The sequence below is a fragment of the Crotalus tigris genome, unplaced genomic scaffold (assembly GCF_016545835.1).
Source record: "Crotalus tigris isolate CLP2741 ecotype Arizona unplaced genomic scaffold, ASM1654583v1 scf7180000017764.6130737, whole genome shotgun sequence".
Lineage (NCBI taxonomy): Eukaryota > Metazoa > Chordata > Lepidosauria > Squamata > Viperidae > Crotalus > Crotalus tigris.
Window position 1 is genome coordinate 5,069,041 of NW_024096618.1, and position 20,243 is coordinate 5,089,283.

At 38.3% G+C, this 20,243-nt stretch overlaps 1 protein-coding gene across 7 annotated transcripts in view; it reads right to left on the reverse strand.

Moving 5' to 3' along the window:
• Positions 1–20,243, reverse strand: part of EFCAB6 (EF-hand calcium binding domain 6) — a 138,257-nt gene that overhangs the window by 53,220 nt on the left and 64,794 nt on the right. For all 7 annotated transcript variants that reach the window (XM_039341347.1, XM_039341351.1, XM_039341350.1 and 4 more), the window contains 5 exons: positions 11,913–12,083; positions 10,391–10,562; positions 8,904–9,018; positions 1,713–1,828; positions 281–516 (listed from right to left, as the gene is read on the reverse strand). In XM_039341347.1, coding sequence (XP_039197281.1) covers positions 281–516; positions 1,713–1,828; positions 8,904–9,018; positions 10,391–10,562; positions 11,913–12,083 — 810 coding nt within the window. The remainder of the gene's footprint in view (positions 1–280; positions 517–1,712; positions 1,829–8,903; positions 9,019–10,390; positions 10,563–11,912; positions 12,084–20,243) is intronic.

The window sequence follows — 20,243 nt, forward strand, 5'->3', positions numbered from 1 at the left end:
CAAAAAACGGAAAGACTCTACTCCTGGTTACCGTGCTGTTGAATATAGTAAGAGGTGGTAAAATAGAAGGTCTCCTCCCAAAATCCATTCTCATTTTTACAGTTTTAAGCATGTTCAGCTCCAGATTATTACGACTACACTACCGGGCCTGTTGTTCAACCTTCCATCCATATGCAGACTCATCACTGTATCACACGAGGCCTGCAAATTTCAGAACTAATTAAATAATGATGTCATGATAATGTAAATCAAAATAAACCAAATTTTTTATTCTTCTTACTTGTAAGTTGTGGTCAACCAAGGACGCATCTCTTTAGTTGCGTGAGTTTGGAACAACTGAAGGAATTCCGGATAATTCAGAGTGGAGGTCTCATTCATTCCCAAGATACCAAGAAGACGCACGTATTCCTCATCTGTCATGCTGATCATGAGACTGTCCAGCAGGCGTCGGAAATCAAGCATTGTGATTACACCATCATTGTTCCTATCTATTTTACGGAAGGCAATATATGCATCCTAGTAGGGAATATCCAACTGAGTATCAAAATTGGATCAACCCTTTTATTTTCCACTCACAGAAACTATGTTATACTGTATAGTATACTATATTATACTATAACATTCACTCTTCAGCTAAAAGTATTTTCTAAAATTAATCTTTTTACTGGGTTATTGGTACAAATTCTAAATTTAAAACTATTTAGGAAATAGGTCGCATGGGAAATCTGAATGTTTTCTTTTAAAGCCAGTTTGGACAACCATCTAAAAGTTTGTAATAGTGTATCCTATTCTGATTAATTTGTTGTAACCATTCAATAAATTATTTTAAAAATTGCATAGCTGCTTCTCTTACATGCAAAAAAGATAAACATGAAGGTAAACATGATTCGGTAAACACCTAGCAGATAGTTTATCCCAATATTCTTCAGTACTTGGTAACTTTAAGATAAGTGTATTGGCTGGGGAATTCTGGAAGTTGAAGTATACATTGATTGTATGCTTCAACCATATCAACTCAACCCAATTTTATAAAGTATAAGCTTTGAAATAAAATTATAAATTCTTTATAAAAGAATGCAACAGCAACTCAGATTATGACACTGCACATATAGAAAGCAGATCTGTAATAGTACAATGAAAGATTCCTTCCAACAAACTGTAAACTTAAATTTTAAAAAGTTTGAAGTGTTTATTGATAGGTTATCTTTACGTATTTAATTCACAACATTTGCTCCTAAACAACTCAATCAATGCCAGCCACACTCTGATTCTTTTCCAAAACTTTTATTGAGATGCTACTGTTCTTCCCTCATAAACCCTGGGATATTTTGAAACCTCAGAATGAAGTAATCAGGAAGATCATAAGCCAAGGCAAGAAATTACTTTGTTCAAATAGGCCTCAGAGACCTTGTGAGATATCTAAGACCAAGAAAAGATGGTCACAATAATTCAGAAGACCATTGTTCTCCATATCTCTATAGCTTATGAAGAAAATGTTCTATAAACTGTTCAGTTAGACGTTGCCTAACTCTGATCTACTGATCTACTGCCGATTTGCTTTGACGATTAGTAGTTCAGATTCTTGTAGAGAGCATGATCTTGCAATAAACCTTTGTATTCATTCTAAACATCCTGAACCTCCTGATTTTCTTGTCTTTGAAAATAAATACTTGAACAAAATTAATAATGATGAGAAATCTGAATGCAATTACCCCATATTCTTCTGCAAGCTTGTCACTATACTGGCTGAGACATTCTTCAGCAGACAGGAAATGACTTTTGCTAGCATTGACTTGGCGATTTGAACAGGCTCCACACAATCTGGAATCTGAAATAATTATATCAATAACAATCCATGTTATCATTTTGCATAACATAGATTTGAATAACTGACATTAGAACTATAGTACATATTGATCAGCATATTGTTCATTACAAAGCAATAGTTCAGATCCCTACAGAGCAATGCAACCAATTAGATGGACCCATTACCTTCTTTTATTCAATCTTTCTCAACCTCTGCAACTTTAAGATACGTGGACCAGCTCTAAGGATTCCCCAGCCAGAATGTTAAAGTTGCAGAGAAACAATGACCTAATCTATATATTGGGGAGGGTATCCAAAAAATTATGATGATAGTCATGTTTGCCCGATTTCGAGAATTTTGTATATTGGATTGGGTAGAAAGAAATTTTGACAGGTTATTCCCATCTCCACTTAATTATGATCATATTTTATCCAATAAATGGGTAAAATTGGATTCTGTATCTTTTTATTTTTTATTAGAACTACCTATTAACTTTAGAATCTATCTCTGCTCCTTATGGAAAGTGTTGGCTGTTACTTTGGGGGGAAAGCTTTGTTTCAACAAGAAGAGTTGGAAGGACCTTTGAGGTCCTCTAATCCACCCCCCTGCTCAAGCAGAAGACCCTATACCATTTCAGACAAATGGCTGTTCAGTTTCTTTTTAAAAGCCGCCAGTGATGGGGCACCCACAACTTCTGAAGGCTCCATTAGGAAATTTCTCTTTAGTTCTAGGTTGCTTCTCTCTTTGATTAGTTTCCATTCATTGGTTCTTGTCTTGCTTTCTGGTACTTTTGAAAATAGTTTGCGCCCCTCATCTTTGCGGCAGCCCCTCAAACATTGGGAGAATGCTATCATCTTGGCCCTAGTCCTTCTTTTCACTAGACTAGACATATCCAATTCCTGCAACTGTTCTTCATATGTTTCAGTCTCCAGCCCCTTAATCATCTTTGTTGCTGTTCTCTGCACTCTTTCCAGAGTCTCAACATCTTTTTTATATTGTGGTGACCAAAACTGCATGCAGTAGTCCAAGTATGGCCTTGCCAAGGCCTTCTAAAGTAATACTACCAGTAGAACTTCATGTGGTCTTGATTCTATCCCTCTGTTAATGCAGCCTAGGATTGCATCGGCTTTCTGGGAGTTGTAGCACCCTGCTGGCTCAAATTTAAGTGATTGTTTACTAAGACTCCAAGATCCCTCTCATAGTTATGGCTATTGAGCCAGGTTTCACCCAATCTGTACCTGTACATTTGATTTTTCTTGCTTAAGTGTAAAACTTTACTTTTCCCTAGACTGAATTTCATTTCATTATATAGGGCCCTGTGTTAAAATCTGTCGAGATCCATCTAGAACTTGAGCCTATATTCTGGAGTGTTGGCTATCCCTGTGAAGTTGGTATCATTTGCAAATTTGATGAGTTTCCTTTCTATTCCCTCATCTAAATTGTTTATGCAGATATTGAAGAATACTGGGCCTAAAACAGAACCCTAATGCTTACTTCCCTCTATGTAGAAGTAGTTCCAGTAAGGACTACACATTGAGTGCGGTTTGTTAGCCAGTTACAAATCCATCTGGTGATGTTGTCTATCCTACACTTTTCTAGTTTACCAAGAAGTAGGTTGCAGTCTGTTTTGTCAAATGCCTAATGTATACTATGTCCACAGCATTTCACTTGTCCACTAATTTAGTCACTTTGTCAAAGAATGAAATAAGATTTGTTTGGCATAATCTCTTTTTGACAAATCCATGTTGGTTTCTGGTTATAATTTTGCTTGCTTCTAGATTTTATTATCTTTTCTAGGATCTTCCCAGGTATTGACATCAGACTGATTAGTCTGTAATTTCCTGGATCTGTTCCCCCCCCCCTTTTTTTTTTTTAAAGATAGGAACCACATCAGCTCTTTTCCAGTCCTCTGGTAGTTCCCCGGTGTTCCAGAATCTTTGAAAGATATGGTTTAATGGTTCCAAGATCACATCTGCCAGCTCCTTCAGAATTCTGGGATATAATCCATCAGGTCCTGGTGATTTGAATACATCTACCATTTTCTTGCTTATTTTAATTTGAATTCCTAGTCTAAATAGGCTGGGCTATTTTTTTCTTTTTGTGTGAAGATAGATGCAAAGAAAGAATTAAGCAGCTCTGCTTTCTGCCTGCTGCCTATCAATTGCTTATTATCTTATCCCATTAGTGGACCAATTGTTTCTTTGACTGTCTTCTTTTTTATTATTATTTTTGACATTTATTGCAAGTCTTAGTTCATTCTGAGCCTTAGCTTTCCTGAGAGATTTGGGCTATATGCTGGTATTCTGCCTTAGTTATGTGTCCCTCTTTCCATTTTTCAGCTCTGGGTCCTTTGCCTGGAACATGGAATGAAATTGTATCTGTGATTATATCTGACAGGGAATACAAGTCTCCCACTGATGCAGCTTAGTTTTCATTTTGAATTTGCAGTTTTAATAAAGGGATTTGCACTGATCATCTGTGTGCATCTTGTTGGGTATATTAGCATCAGGAAAAATACATAGAACTCTCATCTCAGTGATTCTGTGGTACACTAGTGTACATGCAGATAAGTTCCCTACTGCAGACTTTTCACAGAAAACTTCTTCCCTCTCTGTGTAGATCTGAATCTAGCAAATCTCTCCCCCCTCTCACTCCCCCCCTCCAAATTCCTTGGGTGAAGCTCATAAACCGAAGACCTTAACTCCTGTACACCAGCAAGGGTGAGGTAGTTCTCTCTCAAACACCTGGTGTCTTCCTCAGAAGAACTGTGTGAGGTGAGGCCGCTGAACCACTTGAAACCAAGGCTCTCTGCACTTCCCTCAAGGAAGAAAGATGCCCAAATATGTTCTTGGTATGATGAAGTGAGAACCCAGACAAACCATGAAGACAAGACTCCTGTGCTCCTGGTTGTCTCCTGCAAATGGCTTTTGTGCAACATAGGGAGGGACAGAGATTTCCAATTTCATATCACCCACAGTAGTCATTATCCCTGCAAGACAATTCTCCTAAAGCTGACACATAAAACTGTAGAATCGAGGCTAGGCTTTGATCCCACAGTTTCTGCTACCATTTTGACTGTATCCCCTCCCTACAGACACCTTTGCCTTAGTACGGGAAGGGGGCATGAATGGAGAATAATATTGAATATTCGATGATCAACACAACGTTGTCCAGTGCAGAAATCTGGAAAATCAAAGCATTTCTTCAAAAGATGCTACAGTTTTACCACTTGGCAAAATGTGGCTTTGTTTGAGCTAATGAATGTTGTAAAATGCATCTTTTGACAGGATTGTGCAGCTGAATTGTTTTTATTTTAAATGCTTTGTGCAGCTTTAATTGTCATATGTAGAGTATTTCTAGCTAATTTGTATGGTGCGATTTTTCTTAAAAGAAGGATCTTGTTCCAACTGCCATTTTACCTTATGGTATAATTGATAATTGCTAACAGGAATTCTATAAGACTGAGCACAATTAAGACTGCCAACAATAGTACAATAAATATACAAACAACCTCTAATATTCACAGAGAAGAAGCTTGCTGGTACTCTGTAGGTTATTTTCACAAAGTGATGACATTAAAAGTCAAATTTGTAGAGGAAAATATTTGCATATGTATGTGCACGTGCACATGTGTATTTGCTTTAAACACTTCACTTGTTGACTCTTGATGAGAAAACCCAAATGTCTATTTCTAGTAATCATGCTAGAACACAGAACATAAAATAACAGAGTTGGAAAGGACCTTGGAGGTCTTCTATTCCAACCCTCTGCTCAAGCAGGAGAACCTATACCATTTCAGACAAATGGCTGTCCGGTCTATTTTTGAAAGCCTCCAGTGATGGAGCATCCACACATTTGAACGCAACCTATTCCATTGGTTGATTATTCTCACCATTAGGAAATTTCTCCTTACTTCCAGGTTGCTTCTCTCCTTGGTTCCAACCATTGTTTCTTGTCTTGCATTTTGGTGCTTTGGAAAATAGTTTGATCCCCTTATCTTTGTAAGAGCCCCTCAAATATTGGATCAGTGCTATCATATCATCCCTAATCCTTATTATCATTAGACTAGATATACCCAATTCCTGTAACTGTTCTTCATATGTTTTAGCCTCCAGTCCCCTAATCATTTTTATTGCTCTTCTCTGCATTCTTCCCAGAGTCTCAACATCTTTTTTATATTGTGGTGACCAGAACTGGATGTAGCATCCCAAGTGTGGTCTTACTAAAGCTTTGTAAAGCGATATTGGAATTTCATGTGGTCTTGATTCTATCCAGTGATGGGATTCAGCTGGTTTGCACCAGTTAGGCAGAACTGGTAGCTACTTTTTTGTTGCCCAGGCCCAGAATGGACTTACAGAAATGGCATCCACACAGAGAACCGGTTGTTCACATATTTGAATCCCACCACTGATTCTATCCCTCTGTTAATGCAGCCTAGGATTGCATTGGCTTTTTTTTTTGGTTGCAGCTGCACACTGTTGGCTCATATTTAAGTGACTGTCCACTAGGATGCCAAGGTTCCTCTCACAGCTACTGGCATTAAGCCAAGTTTAACCTAGTCTATACCTATACAGTTGGTTTTTCTTGCCTCAGTGTAAAACCTTACTTTTCTCTACATTAAATTTCATTTTGTTAGATAGGGCTCAGTGTTCAAGTCTTCAAGAAATGTTTTTCACATTCCCAGAAAGCTATGAAATTATGTCAGTGGAAATCAGAGGAGTTGCTGCACAGTTAAGAATAGTGATTGGATTATCTAACCCTAAACTTAGATTTAGCTTAGTAAATACAGTATATGGCCACTGAAGCTAGTAATTTCAACATATAATCTTGGGAAATATTACATCCTGTCCGATTTATACAAGAGAAGTGGGAAAAGATTGTATCATCGGTATTTAAAATAACATCGAACACTTTCTTTCCTTTTTCCAAATCATAAGGATCATTCTCTTTCCTTTAAAAATAATTCAGCTTGATTTCAAGGTCTCCCTTTTCCATTATCCAGAATTTTTCAGGTTTTTCTTCTTTTCAGGCCTGGTAAATAGCTGTTTAATAGTTCAATCATTACAGCTTTGTACAATTCAAAAGATACCTAAAATAGTGTCCTTTCTTAGTAGCTATCACACCATAGATATCTCAAGAGCTAATCTGAGACATGTTTGCATACAATTTAAACATTTCATTGCAAAGCCAAACCTCAATAAACTATTCTGTAAATTTCTCTTCTCTCGAAAAAGGAGGTTTCTCCTTTTTGTACATATCTATAGGAGAAGAAATGGCAGAACCCGGGGTTGGAGTTAAAAGAAGATCAGCCTAGGATCTCTACACAAAGTCTAACCTCCTTTGAATGCTGTTGACCCTTATCTAACTCCAAGCAGGTGTTAACCATTAGTTGAGAAGATTCTTGGGCATAGGCATGATTAGCAATACATCAATTTAATTGGACCTTTATGTGTAGACCTGATCTTTCATGTCTGACAATACCAGAGAATTGCCAGCATCCTTTCTTTTGAATTTCACAGAATCCATGCTTATAAATAGAATTGCAAGTCTAAGGAATCAGTTATATTTGCCCTTATTCATCCATCCATTCCATTCTTTGATTAAACTATCCCAAAGATTAAAATATCGAAAGTGGGGATTAATTTTTAGCACCTCATATCCAGATTTAGTCAATCTGTCCATTCAGATTCATCTGACACCAACTTTCAAGTAAAAAGGATGGAATTTCACTGGGCGCTAACAAAATGAAATTCAACATAGATAAAAGTAAGGTTTTACACTTAGGCAAAAGATAGCATATTTCCTTCAAGCTAAGCTCAAATCCTGATGGCTATATGCACAAACCTATACTTTTCTTGCCATACCACTAAAGTGGTTGTTATTGTTTCCTCCATTATGCTTTTTTGACTATTCAATCTAGCCTATAACCATGGATTTTCCCATCTAAATACTAACCAGACATGATTCTCCATAGCTTCTGACTCTAGACAAAGCTGGCATTATAGGATTGAGCAACATATAGCATGCCTGTTTCAATCTTGCTCCAAAGCTACTTTGTGGAATTTGGAGAGCAGTTTTTTTCATGATACCTTTTCCACTCATTAGGACAGGCTCATCTTTAAATGTCATCAGTTTATGTGATTCTGGTTTGGAACCAGCCATCCTTAGCCACCATTTTGTGTTGTAGAAAGTGCTTCAAGGAGATACCAGATACAGTATATAGTAGCTATATGGCACTAGTCCAGCGGTTCTCAACGTTTGTGTGACAGCGACCCCGTCACACAAACGCTATGCGCATGTGTGGCGTACATGCGCGGGCCCCATGCGTGGTGCACATGCGCGGGGCCGCCCCCATGCATGGCGCGCATGCGGGGGCCGCCCCATGCGCGGCGGCGCCCCCGGAGGGGAGAAAATGGCGGATCGCCGCCTTTGGCGACCCCCGAAAAATGGTTGATTGACCCCAAATGGGGTCGCGACCCATAGGTTGAGAACCACTGCACTAGTCCTTTCTAAGATGTCAGAAAGCAATTAACTCCTTGAAGTGGCTCCAGTTGTGTTGTACAATAAAGCTGATTCCTTCCTAGTCCTGTCAAGTTTCTGAGAGGCTTCAGCCAAGTTCCTGTCATCTCACAGAAGCTGAAGCATTTTAATAAAATGTGTGTTAGTCTGAAAAGGTGCTACCAGGCTCCCTCTTATTTTTTGCATAAAAATAAATAAAGATTAGTGAGAAATAAAAAAGATTAGTGAGTTTTCTTTTTTGTTTGTTTCTTGAATAGAGGAGAAAGCTTCTCAGTTGCTGACAGAAGAGTATGTAACTCAAGCAAGATCACTGCCACTGCTTTTTAGTTCAGAAGATAAGACCAAAACTAATAGTTATTGTCTTCCCAATTTGTCTAAACCATGGGTTTTCTACAACACCTAGCTGGCTGATCCCATGCATCCTTGTTCATTCATTTCTTTGGAATTTGACAAGTGCATTACATGGTCAGATTTTAACACAAAATAGTTAATTTCCCACTGAGTTTAAAAAACCAGGAAGTAGATACAGCATCTGTACCTGAGAATCAATATATTACTAAGCAATGTATTTGCTCACCTTCAAATATTGCTACAAAATCAAGATAACTCAAGCCTCCAGCTGGGAATCCTATTTTTTCAATTAATAGATTAAAATGATCATCACTCATTGGCATCTGAATATCCTCCAATAACTGTCAGACACAGAAAAGATGACTAGATTAAATACTGTGAAAGGATACAAACCCTTGTAATGTCATGGTATCAATACAAACAGTATACACAATTGCTACTCCCTTGAGCTGAATTCAAAATAGACAAACGCCCATCATGCTAAATGAACAAAACTTTGTTTCAAGAGACAGCCATTGATGCTTGAAAATGCACAAAATCCACATCATTTAGCAAATTTGCAGTAATATAGTTTGGTGTGGTTTTGAAAATGTAAAATTTATAGAAACTGCTAGTTAAATACAGTAATAGAATTGAATTCAGTTTATAATAATGTTCTCTCCACTTAATAATTCCAAGTCCCCCTCCTATTTCTAATTTGAGCGTGTTCTTTTGTGTTTGTACATTTTTTTTTAGTCCTTTTTTAATAGCTTCAGTGGTAATTGTTCTTGCAATGCTATTTTATTTTACTGATGTAACGCTGGAGAAAAAAGAAACATTGAATGGTTGACTGGCGTAAAACGTGAAAAAAAGTGAGAATGTGCTAATTAACAAATTATCACTCTTCAGGAGATTTTGAAAGCCTTTTAAAAGAGATTAGCAGCTTTGTATTTTAGTATAACTTTTGCTATCAGATTGAATGTTTAATTTTAGAGTGGAGAAATAAGAAAGAAACATTCATTTTCTTGTGGTATATTGTTGAGTTAAATCCAATAGATGCAGTTGGATGGAATTCCCATACACAACCCCATTTCATGGCCATTGTTGCAACTGCAAGGACAAAACCATTTCTGAAATCAATAGATAAGATACCTATATATTTCATTCACATATCTTCACTTAGGGTGCCGGCATACAAGAATATCCAGTTATATCACTGGTGTATTATTTACATCCAGATTGTGTAGAAAGGGGACATGGCTTTGATTCTGCTGTTGTGGCTGATGTCTTGACCACCTTCAATGCCCCTAACTGGGACTTAAATGGTGTTTTTAGGCAAAGAGTCCACTAAATACCCTTCAAATATGCCTCTTTGCCCCCAAGGGCTGAATTTCATGGCCTCTTTTGATGAGTTAAATGTGATAAAGTCCAAGCTACAAAATGAAGATGGTAACCGAAAATGTAAGCAATGCTATGTGAAAATGATATGACTGAGAGGATGGAAATTCTGAAATATAAAGCCACCTAAACTGCTTACAGACTTTTCAGAAGACCAAGACATAAGCAGTGCCCTAAGCTGAGAAGCTATCAAGAGAAAAGACAAAACAGAAACATTGTTTTGAATGACCAAGAGTAAATTAAAACAAAATTAAAAAGCTATCAAGAAGAAAGATGAAAGACCAACTTGGTCTGAATGAGCAAGAATAAATTAAAATGAAATAAGATTCTATTTACCTTGCGGAAATCAGTTTTATTCAACTTCCCGCTAGCTTGCTTGTTATAAGTAAGGAAGGCATCCCTCATGCCTGTTTCCTGATGCAGAATGCCATCCCTCAGCCTTTCGAGGACTTCATCAACAGTTCTATTCCTGGCTTGTTTGTAGATGTGGTCTTCAATTTGCTTCATTCTAAAATTGGAAGACTGGTTAACAGGGGTATCTGCATGGTATGGCCAAAAAAGGCAGGATGATGCTGCAATGGTGTGATTGAAACTCCCATCTGTGCTTTGTGTGCATTGGAGTAAGAAGACTTAACTCCTCCCACAGCTAGATAAGCTCATGGGATGATGTTGGTCTCTCTCACAAGGCAGTGATGATGAAACTTGGAGAGGAAATTAAGGGAACTCCTGAAGGAAAAATAGGATATGAGTGAACACATCGACGAAGGCACTAGGAGCCATGATAGACGAAGACGTCATCACATATAGTACTTACCTGTATTTATAGTTAGTTACCAGGCATTCAGAGATATTACTTTTCTATATCTTCTTATAAAAATATCTAAGCCATCATTCTCAATCTTATCAGAGTCAAGAAATATCCTAAATTAATAACAGAATAAGTGCAAAGCTGATTTGTTGGGGCAAGCATTATACAATATTAATATTTACAATAATATTCTTATAAAATGTTATAATAATATTTTTCTTTCTGAGTCTACAGCTGGTTAATTTTTCTGAGCGATTCCTGAAGTTCTGCTACAGTATGAAACTGAGGTCTTAGTAGTCCATAACCAGAACTACATTGGCCTTAAAGTCTCCAAAGGCTAGATCATTGTTTCTCAATTTTTAAAACTTTAAGATGACATCTTAAAGTTGCCAAGGCTGAGAAACACTTGGTTAAAAGAATCCATGGAAGGCATTGTGGATAAATGGTCCATTCACACCTTTAATACATTGATGGGCATTATGGAGGACAAGGTTCCCTACTGGCTGCAAAAGCTCTAAGTTGTCACTTAAAATAAAGCTATTCTTTATCAATGCTTCTCTCAGAAGACACCAAAAGACCAATCAGTCTGAACTGCAGCCCAAAAGCTAGAAAGGGGAAAATAAATATGCAAATTAAACAATGACAAAGTCACCTTTAAGTCGAGCAAGACTCCTAGTGAATCTACATGCTTTTCTTAAGCAATTACAAGTGTTCTTTCTTAAGAAATAACTTCTCAACTTCCCAATCTAGCTTTCTGTGTGGTCTCCCTTACAACAACTAACCAGATCTGACTCTTGCTTACTGTTCTGAGATCATTTTAGGTCCCTGAGATGCTTTGATTTGCTTAGAGCAGATGAAGGCCACTGTCTTTAAGGAGTGGGGGATTCTGTGGAGCCTCAGGGGATCACGGGGGCTTCAACAAGAGCAAACTTTTAGGTACTTTTTCATACAGAACATCAAAGGACCATTCAGGAAAGCCAGACATTCTAAAGCTAAACTTTCCTATGGATAATTATTACATTTCTACTTTAACAGTCACAGATGGGCTACCTCTCTGGAAAATCCATTGGCTTCTTTTCCTCTGCCTGCTGATTCTCTCGTAGTGAAGAGGTGCTGGTGACAGCAGTTAATTCTTTTGGCAAATCCGCCACTCCTAAACTGTGCAAGAGCATCTTGTAGAGAACCCCTTCTGTAGTATCATCCTGGTATTTCTGGTACAGCCTATACATCACCAGTCAAAACAGTTATGATCATTATTTTTCCTTGATAAATAATACATCTCATAAATGTAACCCTCTCTATCACTTTATATCCATGTACCAAAATCTGATATTTCTTTGGAAATGATCCAAAAGAATTCTTGTATGTGCTGTTAATGAACTAAAATTGCACTGGTGATAAAGAACAAAGATGTATGATGACAGGGCAAAACACCTTAAATGATTTCCTTTTCTCTTTCAAGAATTAGCTTTCTGCTTTTGTCCTATTACAGGGTTTTATTGGGATGCATTTTTTGAGCCAATTAGTCCTCTGAATACATTAAGTCAGTGATGGCCGAACCTTTTAGAGACCGAGTGCCCAAACTGCAACCCAAAACCCACTTCTGTATCGCAAAGTGCCAACATGGCAATTTAATCTGAATACTGACATTTTAGTTTAGAAAAAACAACTCATACATTAATATCATTTGTCTTAAAAGAAAAACATAATAATAAGCTTTCAATGATACCAACAACTTTTTACTGAAAGGTAAAAGTTTGCATTTGGCATGGTTTTGAACAATTAATGTGATTTTTACTGTTGTATGCATGCTGATAATTTGTCTAACCTTGGTTTCTATTTTGTAAGTTTGAGAGCAACACATGCAGCACTCAGGTCATCTGTTAGTCTGTTTCTGATGTCAGATTTGATATAATTCAAAGCTGAAAACAGCGCGCTTGCTCCGGAGGCTTGTTTTGGCTAGGAAGGGGCTTGAGAAATGGCTTTTTCCTGTGAAAACTTAGCCAAATATTGAGGCACACGTGCCCACAGAGAGGGCTCCGAGTGCCACCTCTGGCACACGTGCCATAGGTTTGCCACCATTGTGTTAAGTGATTGATAAGTTGAATGAATATTTTTTTAAAAATCAAGAACAGATTAAAGACAGTTCAAGAACGGTTGCTGAATATTCTTTTCATAGCAAATCATATATCTTTTAACTTTGCTCAAATGTAAGAATACCAATAAATAACCTATGAATGCTGATAATTTTTATTACTGTAGTTCTATGTGATATCCCAGAAAATAGCTTGAGATTTTCATTTCCATTAAAGGAGGAACCATGAATTGCCACATTTAAAATATATTAAAGGGAGAACAGGACAGAACTTCTACTAATAGGACTTCCCATTTAGGTTTCAGTTGATGTGAACATACCGCACCTCAGCATAAAGAGAAAATAGATACAAAGATGAATACAATCTGCAGAATTGCATTTAATGAAACATCTTTAATCTCATTACTGCTTTTCATTCTGCATATCACCTGCCAAATAACCATCTGCAACACACATGTCAGTCACTCAGTCTCAGCAGCAAAAAATTGCCATATGCCCTGAAGAGGTGCAGCAGGACCCAATTAAGGCCAAAATGCTATCTGCTGTAAATCAGAAAGCACACAAGCCTTAACTGTTTGACCTACATCTTCTGATTACAAAACCTGCAAGTCTTTATCATCTATTTTCAGAATGCTTAGAAGACATGCCAACTTGACTTCTGTTAACAATGGATCCAGAATCTCTCAGCAGCTCTGTGTTTGTGAAGGAACAGTGCCATCCACTGTTCCTTGCCATAATCAGGTGAATTTGGATAAAGGTCTTTCACCACTGCTGAAGGGGGCTCTCTCTATTCTTTTATCTTGACCTCTGTCTCTTGCCTCCATTTCTAGTCACTGTTTCCAAGGGAAGACAAAGCCCAGTAGCGTTTGTTAATAATAATAATAATAATAATAACAACAACAACAAGCACCATTGGCATTGACAAATTTGCTATTAGTCAATTGCAAAAGGCGGCCTTACTAGGAACTGCTTCCATCCTGCGACGATATCTGTAATACCATCAAACATCCACATCTGCTATCCCAGGTCCTGGGTAAGGACTCGATAGGTAGACAAAATGCCAAATCCAGTCTGAAAATCTGGCTGACTGTGCGATGATCCATAATAATAGTAATAATAATAATAATACAAATTCGCTATTAGTCAATTGCAAAAGGCGGCCTTACTAGGAACTGCTTCCATCTTGCGACGATATCTGTAATACCATCAAACATCCACATCTGCCTATCCCAGGTCCTGGGTAAGGACTCGATAGGTAGACAAAATGCCAAATCCAGTCTGAACATCTGGCTGACTGTACGATGATCCAAAATAATAATAATAATAATAATAATAATAATAATAATAATAATAATAATAATAATAGACTTCCGGTGGTTAAGGCGGTGGAGATGGCGGCTACTTTGTAGCCGTCCTCCTGAGATGGTGTTAGATCCGCGGAGCACAGCGTTCATCAGCTGGCCCGCGGCTCGCAATCCTCTTCCCGGGCGAAGGGAAGGGGTAGAGATCGCATGAATAGAGGTAGAACCTCTTAACCTTCCCTGGATTTTTATTTTAGGGGGGTAGAAAGAGTGCTCCCTCGGAGTTCATTGCCTTCTCCGCCTCTCAGCTGTCTTTGTTTCTTCGGAAACAAAGCGAAACGCCGCTACCATCTCCGTATTTAAAGTAACCGTGAGTAATTTTAAACCGGACAGAACTGTTTAAAGGACTTTATTTATAGTTTAGCTTTATTTTATTTTTTATTTTTTTTAGTTTACTTAGTTTATTTAGTATGTGCTGATTTTTTTTTATTTTTTGAGCTTTCTTTTTTTTTCTCGCGGGCGGAAAAGTGAGAGTGAAAGTAAAATGGCGTTTTGAAAGTTTTTCTTTTGAAAGACGGACTGGCTGAATTATTGCTTAATACTGTTTTCTTTTTTAAGTTTTTTTTTTTATCTTCTGGGAGTTTTCTAAATTGATTCTATTTTATTCTATTTTATTTTATTTTTAATCTTTTGGATTTTTTTTTTTTTACTGGTATTTTTATGAAGAAAGGAAGATAAATTAAAATGGCTTCAAAACGACAACCAGCCACTACAGCTCCTAAGGTAATCTCTTCTCCTGTTACTTCTACTGGGCAACAACAACTTAAAATAATACCCTCAGTGCAGCAACCTAAAACTACTCCACCTTCACCTCCCCCATCTGGTACATCAGCACAAGACATTAAAGAAATAATGGTAAATGCTGTGTCACAGTTTAGGGAGGAAATGAAGCAATTGTTGGAACAGAATAAATCTGAAAGTAAGGAAGAAATGAAGCAAGAGATGAAGGAACTTTTAGAACAGAATAATACTATTTTGAGGGATGATATACTTTTAGCTTTATCTGGAGTGGCCTCAGTGGTTGTGAAGCTGGACTCTAGTGGTGGAATATTCAGAGAATTTTTAGAAGGAGGATAAAATTTACTCCACAATTATTTTTATTAGGTATTGTTACTGATTGTGATGCTAGGGAGGTTATATTGATGTTAAATTTGATTACAGCCGCTAGGCTGTTAATAGGACAATATTGGAAGAAGGAATCCTTGCCTATTTTACAAGAGTGGTTTTATAAAGTTTCGTATTTGGCAGAAATGGCAAAGATTTCGGCTTTTTTAAAGGAGCAATCTCAAGAGAAATTTTTTGCGGTATGGGAAAAATGGATAAATTTTATACAACATAATTTAGATATGGAAAAATATTATTTAGCCTTTTTATAACTTGTAATGATTGTTTTTTTTTCTTTCTTTCTTTCTTCTTCTGTATTATTATTAAATATATTATTATATATTTCTATATATGTTTTATTTTTCGCCTACCTCTTTCTTTTTTCTTTCTCTCTCTCTTTTCTTTTTTCCTTTTTTCTTCTTCCTTTTTTTTACGTATATTATTATTATATATATTATTATTATGATTTTTATTATTATTATTATCTTATAAATTGTATACGTTATTTTTTTAAAATTTGTTAAATAATCCTATATTCAGTTCTGGGAAGTCGGGGGGGGGAGGGTGGGGTGGTTTGGGAGGGGGGGTGGATGTTTATTTGTAAAATTTTTGAAAAAAATTCAATAAAATAATAATAATAATAATAATAATAATAATAATAATAATAATAATAATAATAATAATAGACCGAGGGACTAATTCTGGCTGCACAAGACCAAGCCTTAAGGACAAATGCATATAAAGTCAAAATTGAGAAGACAGCAACAGATAGTAAGTGCCGCCTATGCAAACAAGCTGAAGAAACAGTGGACCACCTGGTAAGCTGTTGCAAGAAGATTGCACAGACTGACTACAAGCAGCGGCATGACAAAGTAGTAACAATGGTGCATTGGAAGATCTGCAAAAAATATCATTTGCCTGTAAGCAAAAACTGATGGGATCATAAAATAGAGAAAGTCATAGAAAATGATAAAATTAAACTGCTCTGGGACTTCAGAATTCAAACAGACAAGCACCTGTAACATAACACCCCAGACTTAACAATTGTCGATAAGAAAGACAAAAAAGTCTGGATAGTGGGCATGGCAGTGCCTGGAAACAGCAGAATAGACGAGAAAGAACTGGAGAGGATAACAAAATACAAAGACCTAGAAATAGAAATAGAAAGACTGTGGCAAAAGCAAGCAAGGGTAGTACCAATAGTCATAGGCGCCTTGGGTGCAATCCGAAAACAACTGGAGCATCACTTGAACACCATTGGCATTGACAAATTCGCTATTAGTCAATTGCAAAAGGCAGCCTTACTAGGAACTGCTTCCATCCTGCGACGATATCTATAATACCATCAAACATCCACATCTGCTATCCCAGGTCCTGGGTAAGGACTCGATAGATAGACAAAATGCCAAATCCAGTCTGAACATCTGGCTGACTGTGCGATGATCCATAATAATAATAATAATAATAATAATAATAATAATAATAATAATAATGGCTGAAGAAACAGTGGACCACTTGGTAAGCTGTTGCAAGAAGATTGCACAAACTGATTACAAGCAGCGGCATGACAAAGTAGCAACAATGGTGCATTGGAAGATCTGCAAAAAATATCATTTGCCTGTAAGCAAAAACTGGTGGGATCATAAAATAGAGAAAGTCATAGAAAATGATAAAATTAAACTGCTCTGGGACTTCAGAATTCAAACAGACAAGCACCTGCAACATAACACCCCAGACTTAACAATTGTCGATAAGAAAGACAAAAAAGTCTGGATAGTGGACGTGGCAGTGCCTGGAGACAGCAGAATAGACGAGAAAGAACTGGAGAAGATAACAAAATACAAAGACCTACAAATAGAAATAGAAAGACTGTGGCAAAAGCAAGCAAGGGTAGTACCAATAGTAATAGGCTCCTTGGTGCAATCCCAAAACAACTGGAGCACCACTTGAACACCATTGGCATTGACAAATTCGCTATTAGTCAATAGCAAAAGGCGGCCTTACTAGGAACTGCTTCCATCCTGCGACGATATCTGTAATACCATCAAACATCCACATCTGCCTATCCCAGGTCCTGGGTAAGGACTCGATAGGTAGACAAAATGCCAAATCCAGTCTGAACATCTGGCTGACTGTGCGATGATCCTCAATAATAATAATAATAATAAAGTTGGAAGGGATCTTGGAGGTCATTGAGTCCAACCCCCTGCTCAGGCAGGCAACCCTACACCATTTAAAACAAATGGCTGTCCAGTCTCTTCTTAAAAACTTCCAGTATTGGAGCATTCACCACTTCTGGAAGCAGGTTGTTCCACTGGTTAATTGTTCTCACTGTCAGGAAGTTTCTCCATAGTTCTAGGTTGCTTCTCTCCTTGATCAGTTTCCATCTGTTGCTTCTTGTCCTGCCTTCAGGTGCTTTGGAGAATAGCTTGACTCCCTCTTCTTTGTTGCAGCCCCTGAGATATTGGAACACTGCTATCATGTCCCCCCCCCCTCCTTCTCTTGGTTAAACTAGACATACCCAATTCCAGCAACGGTTCCTTATATCTTTTAGCCTCCAGTCCCCTAATCATCTTTGTTGCTCTTCTCTGTACTCTTTCTACAGTCTCAGCATCTTTTTTACATCGTGGTGACCAAAACTGGATGCAGTATTCCAAGTGTGGCCTTACCAAGGCATTGTAAAGTGGTATTGATACTTCACGTGATCTTGATTCTATCCCTCTGTTAATGCAGCCCAGCACTGTGTTGGCTTTTTTGGCAGCTGCAGCACACTGCTGACTCATATTTAAGTGGTTGTCCACTAGGACTCCGAGATCCCTCTCATAGTTACTACTATTGAGCAAGGGACCCCTTTTACTAGACCTGTACATTTGGTTTTTCTTCTTCAGTACATTCCTTGAAGCTGCTGTGGATGGTCAGAATAAGAGGGAAGGACATGAGGACAGTTTAAAGCCACCCATTTCTGGGCTGGGCATAAGAAGGCAGTGTTATGGGAACCCAGCAGAGAAAACACATTGATAAGGAAATGAATGCTATGAGGAGGTGCAAGTGAAGGAAAGCCAACAGGAGTAATTAAATCCAGGTGGATGTGAGGACCAAACAGCATGAAGTGATTCTTAGGAAGACTGAGGCCATACAACATGAAGCTATCAAAAAAGAGTAGTCCAGAGCAATCTATTCATCCCTTTTCACTGTATCTTTATAACCCTGTCAATTTACTTGTCGTTCTTCATTAACAAATAAATTGGATGAAGCAAAATAGCACTTGAGTATAAGTATTTAGAATTTTCTCCAGATTTTTGGAGCAATATTTCTCAACCTTTACAACTTTAAGATGTGTAAAAACTCTGCTTTAGAGATTCAAGATAGTTTATGTGACAATTCCTCTTCATTTTATCCACACAATAAGGAAGCTATCACTTAACAACCACAAGCTACTACTCCATTGCTAAGTGACATGGTCATTAAGCAAAATATGTGCCTGTGGCAGACTTAACAATGTCACTTCTGGTGTGGGTTGTTATGCAAATTATCCACAGTCATTAAGTAACTGCATCATGTGACTGAAACTTACAACTTTACTGCTGGATTTCTCACTGACTTAGTTGTCAGAAACTAGCTGTGAAGGTTACAAATGGTGATCACATGACTGAAGGATACTGATTGTTGTAAATGCATGCTGGTTGCAAAGCACCTGAATCTCAATCACCCAACAGCAGGAACACTGCCAGTTTCAAGTATGAAGACCAGTAATAAAGTTACTTTATCAGTAGCACTGCAATTTTGAACAGTGGCTAAACAGGACAATCATTGGAAGAGGACCACCTGTAATATGTTGGCCTGAAGTCAAAGTCAGCCATTGCCTTTTCATGGCTGAAGGAGGATTTGAACTATGATTGAGGATAAACTTGAAGGTTTCCTTAGTCCTAGTCAAGCAACTTCCCCACTACATCCCAGGATTACAGTACACACACAACCGTCTCTAATGGATTTCTCAGAGCCTGGGGAAGAGGATGGGGATTTGCAAAATAATACACAACCAGAATATTTGCACATCCTACCCTTTCAGAAAAGTGAGAGGCAACTTCCCCACTACTCCAAGACGTGGTCGGCAAGAGGATTCTCATTCTAACACTAGACTGATGGCATACTAAAACAGGAATAGGAATAGCAGACATATATACTGCTTCACAATGCTTTACAGCCCTCTCTAGGCAGTTTACATAGTCAGCCTATTGCCCCCAACAATCTGGGTCCTCAGTTTACCAACCTCGGAAGGATGGGAATCTGAGTCAACTTTAAGCCGGTGAGGATCGAACCCCTGGCAGTCAATAGAATTAGCCTGCAATACTGTATTCTAACCACTGTGCCACCATGGTTCTTGCATAACTTAATCCAGTAATGGCAAACCTATGGCACGCATGCCAGAGGTGGCACTCAGAGCCCTCTCTATGGGCATGTGTGCCGTCACCCCAGCCCCACCTGCACTGCAGCCCCCTCCTCATCAGCAGCCCACACCCGGAGGAGAGTTGCCCCCAAGTGCGGCCTGCACAGAGCAGCACAGCCCAGGACATGGCAGCCAGGCAATGGGGACAAGACTCCGCCCTCATGCCCTGTCACGTGCAGATGATGCTGCAGGGCACAGGCAGAAGGCGTGGCCTCCATGGTACTGCTGGGTTGCCCGGGCGATCTGGGTAGCCCTGCGAGTGGGCAGAGCGTGGAGCGGGGGTGGATTGGGCAGGGCAGAGGTGGAGGGGGCGGGGAGGTGGAGGCGGGTTTTGGGCACTCAGTCTCTAAAAGGTTCGCCATCACTGACCTAAC